We start from the raw sequence: 7,564 nt of genomic DNA on the forward strand, positions 1-7,564 counted from the left end.
AATGAGAAATTACCTGTCCTAGCTAATCCAGAATCATTTCCTGGAAAGTTGGGAGAATGGGACCGAATTTAATGAATTTGAACAGGCTGCCGCTGAATCACCGAATCAAACAATTCCTTATTTTTTACTTTGAATTTGTAGTTCAAATTTGAACCGGCAGTAGGGAGTTCAGCGACGTAGCTCAAATTAATGAAATTCGGTCCCTGATAAATTTAAATCCTACCTCCAACTCAAGTTGCCATTTCTCACTTTGAAGTTGTTTAATACTCTCTTCAGTCTGCAAAATACTTCGCTGCTTATCAGCTTGTAACTCCAGGTTTACCCCCACATTCCCAACACACCTTAATAGAAGGAATTTATCGGAGTTTTTTTTATCCAATAAACGTCCAAACGGCTGAACCGAACGGGCCCACAAATTGTGTGCGACCGCAAATGAGCCCAAGGAAGGTTTATGAATGCAAAATTTCAAAAAATTGTCTCCAAAATTTTAGATTTTCGTTAAATTTTGATAATCCACGAAAAAAATTGATAATTCTCAAAAAACTTTATTTTTGTTTTATAGAAGAGAAAATGTTAAAAGATTAAGCAACTATTCAAAGAAGATGGGCGCGCAGCGCCCGGATGACTAAGTTCTTTTAAAAACAGAACTGATAAGCTGGTATAAAATGAAAAAAAGCAAACCTGTTCTCCTCCTTGAGCTGGTTCAGTGTCAGCTCCATGTTCTCCAGCTTCGTGTTCACCTCCTCCAGAAATATCTTCAACTGGACCTTCTTGGTCTCCAGATCGGATCTAGAATTCAATAAATTATTTTTATCCGGCCCAGTCTAAACATCTAAATATATATTCTGCTCGTTTGCTTTAACCCATTAGTGACGAGACCATTAACTATTTGTGAAGTTGTTTTAGAAGGATCTTGTCAAAGCAAAACTTGACTGTACTCATGAAAAAATGATATTTAATTAAATTTTTGATTTTTTTTTGTACAGGAACCTGTAAAACATGAAAATCTAAAAAACTTTGGTAATTCATAATTATTTAATTATCTTCAAAACTTTTATAAAAGAAGATTCCAAAAATATCTTTTAATTTTTTCTTTTTTTCTAGCAAAAAAATTGACAATTTTATAGATTCAAATTACAGAGTGTTCTTTTTTTTCCAAATTCAAAATCTTGTTAAATTGAAAATTTAAAAAAAACCAATTTTGAAGTTACGTCAAATATAAAATATGTTTTGATAACAGGAAATCCTAAGGAAAGCGCAGGAAAAGACAAGACAACATTTAGTTTAAGAAAAAAGGCACTTTAAGAAAACCTCACCCGGTCAAAATTGACCTTCTCGTCACTAATGGGTCAATAAAATAAATANTCGAAATTTAAAAAAGTTTTTTTTTTTTGGTGTGCTCTAAAATCCTAGTAATACAAATATAATTTAATAATTAAAGCAAAATTTAAAGCTTTCTACTTAAAAGTAACAAATTAAAGAAAGAAATTGATATTAGACTTTTATTGCAGTTTTAGATATATAAGACCAAAAATAAAAATAAATACATGAAACTATTAATTTTCTTTACTTTTTCTTGAGTAGGGTTTGGTGGTATTGAGCAACCTTCTTCTGGTCCAGGAGAACCTTTTCTAAACTCTGCTTCATCTCGCGCAGTCTTAACAAAACAAATAAAATAACAAAATTTTATTTTACAATTTTTTTTTGATGAAAAATAATTTTTATGATTTAACGATCTCAATGTTTTTGTTTCTTTAAACTGATTATTTTCATTGGCGGTTTCTCTATAAAAATGTGACGTACGCATTACTTGTTTATAAGAAGCAACGGAGAAACTCGCAGAAACTTCTCGAGTCAGAAACCCAACGGTTTGATCAGATTAAGGTTTCACGTTGTAAATCGGACATTGCCATCTTTGCATGAAGGGTCACTTGAAATTACGCTTAAACAGCCCTTGAACAGAGATTTAACTAAAAAAAAACTTACTCCTCGGCTTCTTTAATGAGCAGCTCATTCTTCTCATGCAACGCTCGAACTTCCTCATCCAGCCGTTTCAGCTGACGAAGATCAATCTACGAAAAAGTAAATTTATATTTTCTCCAGCAAATCTTAAAAGTTTATTAGTACTGAAATAGATTTTATTTGGAAGAAATGAGAAAAAATTTCAAATTACTAGCCGGCCCCGATGAGAGAGAGAGAGAGGGAGTTAATAATCGAACGGATAATTTTCACCTCTATTTTGATACAAAAAACCATTTATTTTCACTGCTAAAAAAACACCACCACACATTTTTAATGTATCGAAGAAGATTTTTAAAAGTAGTGTGTGTGTGTGTGTTTTAAGAAAATATAAGCCTTAGCATTTCAGAATTATATATCTATGTATTCCTACCTACTACCTCTAGATTATCCTGGAGTCCATCCATGTATTCCTACCTACCTCTAGATTATCCTGAGGTCTTTCCATGTATTCCTACCTACCTCTAGATTATCCTGAAGTCTTTCCATGTATTCCTACCTACCTCAAGATTATCCTGGAGTCTATCCTTGCATTCCTACCTTTAGATTATCCTGGAGTCTATCATTGTATTCCTACCTCTAGGTTATCCTGGAGTCTATCCTTGTATTCCTACCTTTAGATTATCCTGGAATCTATCATTGTATTCCTACCTCTAGATTATCCTGGAGTCTATCCTTGTATTCCTACCTCTAGATTATCCTGGAGTCTATCCTTGTATTCCTACCTCTAGATTACTGTCTATAGAGAATCCTTGTTCATCTTTGCACGGAAAAGCTATCGGAATAATCTTGCCGGAAACCTTGAAAAATTAAATTAAAATCATGAGCCTTTCCTTGTTTAGAATCTTCATGACAGAAACAAAACTCAAGATCTGAAAGGGGTCAACCTAGACCGACAGTGCATATGATGTGGAACCGTTGGATCCGCAAGATTTTGACTTCCCGGATCCAAGGGGTAAAATATCAACCAAAAACTGCAAAAAAACTTTTGAAAAAAGGGAGATTATAAAAATTTCCTCATTTCTGAATGGTTCATCAAGTTTTAGGATAAATATAAGCGAAAAAAATAAAACAAAAATTTGAAAATAATTTTTTGTTGTTGAAAAATTTCTGTAAATCTTAAAGAAATGACCTGGATCCGAATCCGCATCAGAATTAAATGGATCCTAAGCACTGAAGACCGAAATATATTTTCCAAAGAGGTGGAACTAACACCTAATTGTTTTACTCTGTTAGAGCATCATTATTTTAAGCCTTCCAAATAAATAAATCTGGTTACACACAAAAATGTCAACAATGTTCTAACACTTACAATCTGCCACATATAATAATATCAAAGTCAATAAAATCTGCCACAAAATAACTTTAAAAACCCCATTAAATACGAATATACGGATTCCACTTCGACCTATTAAACAGACCAGGTATTAGGAAAGACTAGCTTTAATGAAAATAAATAACTACATACATCACTAAGCAATTTTTAAAATCTAGGCTTTCAATTTCAATAACATTTTCTCTTTGTATACATTGTAACCCAAGCTAAAACAAAGTTGCAATTTTATTAAATTTTTTTTTTAGATTTTCAAAATGTAATGGAAATCAAATTTTGTTTAGAGGCTATTTTTTGGGGATTTCGATCATCCATAAACCTTCCCTAAGGTCATGTGAGGTCCCACAAAAAAATTGGGCCGGGTAGGCTCAGCCGTTAATTGGATACAAACATGCAAGCAAAGTATATACATAGATTATCCCTTCCTAATTAATCTGTGATGGTTTTAGATCTATCACGAACGGTGAGGATTGTTTAGTGGAAGGGGGGGGGGGCGTATCCTAGAGAATGAAAACCCCTAAAAATGTTTTTACCTTTAGATGCACCTTTGCACTTTCAACGAGAAAGGAAAGACAACCTAGAACTGTCGGCCAACTGTGTAAAGAACCCATTGTAATCAGATTACTTTTGCTGACCGTTCCTTTAAAAACAAGGTTAGTTTTTCTGACCGTTCCTTTAAAACAAGGTTAATTTTGCTGACCGTTCCTTTAAAAACAAGGTTAGTTTTGCGGATCGTTCCTTTAACCAAACCATTAAAAATAATACTGACAAATCTTTCCCAAAATTTTGAGAGAATATTAAGAAAAACAAATACAACTTCCCGTCACTATAATTTGACTAAGTTATATTTGAGAAAGGGAATAAAGAACCTATTGGATTGAGTATTTATATCTGGATCAAAAGGAAATTAGTCCAGCCTCCCTTTTCGATGCTTTTCCCACGGGCCTAAAAATTCAGTTATTTTCCCACGGGCCTCAAAATTCAGTTATTTTCCCACGGGCCTCAAAATTCAGTTATTTTCCCACGGGCCTCAAAATTCAGTTATTTTCCCACGGGCCTCAAAATTCAGTTATTTTCCCCAAATTTAGCAAAAAATTCCCCAATAAATTCGATCTTCAAAAATAAACCGTAAAAGGGGGGATTTTTCATGAAATATAAACCCCTGAAAGTGGCTAACTCGGTAAACCTAGTTCAACTACTTCTAGTCACTAACCTGGATAATTGAGCTCGTTCTTCAGAATATTAATAATCTGATCTTCGGCTTTACTGTAGGGCAGAGCACTGGTTATATCAGGATTGATAAAACTGTAAAATATTTATTAAATAGAGTTTATTAGCAAACATGTAGGGAATAGGGATTATAAAATTAGCGTTAGTCCTGTAAAATCATGTAGAAATTTATCCAAGGGGGGGGGGGAGATTACCTATCCCTGTATGAAATTTTAGGATTTAATTTTTCAAACGTTTTAAAAACAAAAAAAATTTACTATTCCCCCCCCAGTCTTAAAAAAGGGGGGGGATTCACACTGTCAAAATGTGAAAGCTAATGATTGAAAACTCTAAATAATATATCCCTGTATGTGAAGTTGAATAAATCGATGAACTCCTTTGTAGAGAGAGGAAAGTGTTTTGATGTTAGAGCACCATTTCTGTACCCGTTCTCCCTTAATAAATAATATTTCTGTACCCGTTCTCCAATAATAAATAATATTTCTGTACCCGTTCTCCCTTAATAAATAATATTTCTGTACCCGTTCTCCCTTAATAAATAATATTTCTGTACCCGTTCTCCCTTAATAAATAATATTTCTGTACCCGTTCTCCCTTAATAAATAATATTTCTGTACCCGTTCTCCCTTAATAAATAATAGTTCTGTACCAGTTCAATGAGACAGACCGGCTATGTAAGGTAGTTGAACTGAGTATGCAGTTCTTAAGGATTAATTTGAGACATATAAAACTTCAGCTATACTCAATCTTCAGCTATACAAATGAGGATATCTAACTCATCGTTGTCCGGACAAAGATTTAAAGGTACTGTTGTAAATCGGATATGCATTTTAATAAATGAAAGGTCACTTGAAATTACCCTAGTTCCCAAGTTAATTAACCTTCTAATTAACCAAAGAGATTATTAACATATAAATGAGAAATTACCGATGTAATTTACGTACCAAAGAGATAATTAACCGACGAACAATTCAGGAAGAGCTAATTAACCTACAAAAATGAGTTATTAACCTGAGAAAATCAAGTATTTTTTTGACTAAACTGCTCTGATAGGTTTTGTCTGTCAAGGATCTGGTGTCTTTAACGCCAAGTGATCCTAAATTACAAAATATTATTTTATTAGTTTTTAAGAACTATAAAAAAGTAAAAAAGGTTAATAAGTGTTAACAAAACTTGCCTATTGTAGATCCGCGTCCAGAAACTCTACTTTTAGCAGAAGAAAGGAAGGGTTTCCTGAACATTATTTCTTTTAAATCTATTTTAATCGTGATTTTAGGAAGATGTAGCCTTTCATTGAACTTGTTTATATTCAGTTGTTCCAATGATCATTCCATAATCAAAAATTATCAAAACTTATTCGATAAGATAACTGATGTCTTTGTTCAAAATTAAGACACAACAGATGAAAAACATTCTCAAGGACGGTATTGACATTAATTCGTATCAAGGAAATGCACGGAGCAAGTAGTTGTTTACAATCTACTGTGAAGAATTAGAACAGCTCTAAACTAATTTATGGGTAGGCTCAGCCGTTAATTGGATACAAACATGCAAGCAAAGTATATACATAGATTATCCCTTCCTAATTAATCTGTGATGGTTTTAGATCTATCACGAACGGTGAGGATTGTTTAGTGGAAGGGGGGGGGGGCGTATCCTAGAGAATGAAAACCCCTAAAAATGTTTTTACCTTTAGATGNGGGGGGGGGGGGGATGATTTTTAATGAACTGGGAATAAAAAATCAAAAAATGGGATATCAAAAGGCAAGTTTATTTATTCTTGCGCTTTGGACAACCTTATAAATCTTCTGGAAAAAATGATTTTCTAAAAGGGAGGTAGGGAGATTTTGGGGGGAAATATACACCCCTGTCAGATAGTTAACCTTACTGTGGAGTATCTAACTGGTGTCATCATCTCTTTACTTTTCTCCACTGATCGGTTTGCGGAAATGCTTCGAACTAAAACTGTTTCAAGCCATGTTACATTAAAAAACCAGACAATCAAACATATTAATGGCTACTTAATAAGGAAAATAAAATATCTTAATTTAAAACTCAAATTTATTCCATATTTAGACCCCTTTTAATTTAAGGATATAAAATGCATATCATATATTCAACCAGGGTTTTCAAAAGAAATTTATTGACTAAAATTAATAAATTTTTGAAGAACAGTAAAACCACATACAAATTTAGATTATACAATAAACATAAAATAAAAATCGTGAACTTTAACTGATAAATACAAAATATTTACCTGACATCGGAGTCCGCAAACTACTGGAGGATCTGGTTTGATCAGCCCTGGGTCGATCAATTAAAGAGTTACTTCTAACCATAGATCTTCCATCATTCTAGATACATTATATCAGTTTGTTTTCAACAGTGCATAGGATCGGATCCAGATCCGAATCTGTTGGATCCGCAAGATTTTGACTTTCTGGATCCGGATCCCAGGGGGCAAAATATCAACAAAAAACTAAAAAATAACTTTTACTCAACAAGGTTTGGTCCATCATCATCAACACCAAATATGAATTAGTTGACCATGCAGTTTTAAGCGTTTACAAGAATTAGTCCAAGGGAAGCGAGAGATTCAACCTACATCACAAGGTGATGCGATTTTCGTAGATTTGGGGACGAATGATGCAATGCAGGCGTCAAACTGTTACGTTCTATTCCCTTTCAGCTCAAATTTGTTCATTTCGCTTTGTCAGCAAATAAAACCTAACTTAATTTTATTCAACGCTCCGCACTTGCATTGCATGTCGTATGTACCATTGAAACTCAAATAATCACCACTGTTACCTGGTTATTAGCTTTATGAATCTTTGTAATAGGCAGCTTGGATCCGCTGTTCTCAAATCTCCTACTCGTCCTTTCTGTTCCCCGGCTCGTCCTTTCCTTCTCTGCTCCACTCGTCCGCCCTTAAAAACATTTCTAGTTACATTTTTCATGTATGGGATCATCAAAGATAAATAT

General features: G+C 33.6%; 2 protein-coding genes across 2 annotated transcripts in view; both read right to left on the reverse strand.

Annotated features, from left to right (window-relative positions):
- LOC111715748 (uncharacterized) overlaps positions 1-2,710 on the reverse strand; it is a 4,971-nt gene extending 2,261 nt beyond the window's left edge. Inside the window, exons 1-5 of the mRNA XM_023491120.1 lie at positions 2,671-2,710; positions 1,987-2,072; positions 1,571-1,657; positions 682-789; positions 224-341 (exon numbers count right to left, since the gene is read on the reverse strand). Coding sequence (XP_023346888.1) covers positions 224-341; positions 682-789; positions 1,571-1,647 — 303 coding nt within the window. The 5' untranslated portion in view covers positions 1,648-1,657; positions 1,987-2,072; positions 2,671-2,710. The remainder of the gene's footprint in view (positions 1-223; positions 342-681; positions 790-1,570; positions 1,658-1,986; positions 2,073-2,670) is intronic.
- On the reverse strand, positions 1,983-7,512 carry LOC111715749 (kinetochore protein NDC80 homolog). The gene is made up of 10 exons (XM_023491121.1): positions 7,391-7,512; positions 6,840-6,936; positions 6,466-6,547; positions 5,760-5,815; positions 5,594-5,678; positions 4,927-5,016; positions 4,566-4,657; positions 3,886-3,992; positions 2,745-2,819; positions 1,983-2,072 (listed from the first exon to the last, which is right to left on the reverse strand). The coding sequence occupies exons 2-10, from the start codon at positions 6,919-6,921 to the stop codon at positions 1,983-1,985; spliced, it is 759 nt and encodes a 252-aa protein (XP_023346889.1). The 5' UTR covers positions 6,922-6,936; positions 7,391-7,512.
- Positions 7,513-7,564: the final 52 nt, after the last annotated feature.

Source organism: Eurytemora carolleeae, unplaced genomic scaffold (assembly GCF_000591075.1).
Source record: "Eurytemora carolleeae unplaced genomic scaffold, Eaff_2.0 scaffold1861, whole genome shotgun sequence".
In the NCBI taxonomy this organism is placed as follows: Eukaryota; Metazoa; Arthropoda; class Copepoda; order Calanoida; family Temoridae; genus Eurytemora; species Eurytemora carolleeae.

Coding starts and splice junctions, on each gene's coding strand:
- LOC111715749 (XM_023491121.1), bottom strand. CDS start 6,921: ATGGTTAGAAGTAACTCTTTAATTGATCGACCCAGGGCTGATCAAACC. Junction 5,679..5,759: donor TGGACGCGGATCTACAATAG/GCAAGTTTTGTT, acceptor TTTGTAATTTAG/GATCACTTGGCGTTAAAGAC. Junction 3,993..4,565: donor GAACGAGCTCAATTATCCAG/GTTAGTGACTAG, acceptor TTGTTTTTAAAG/GAACGGTCAGCAAAAGTAAT.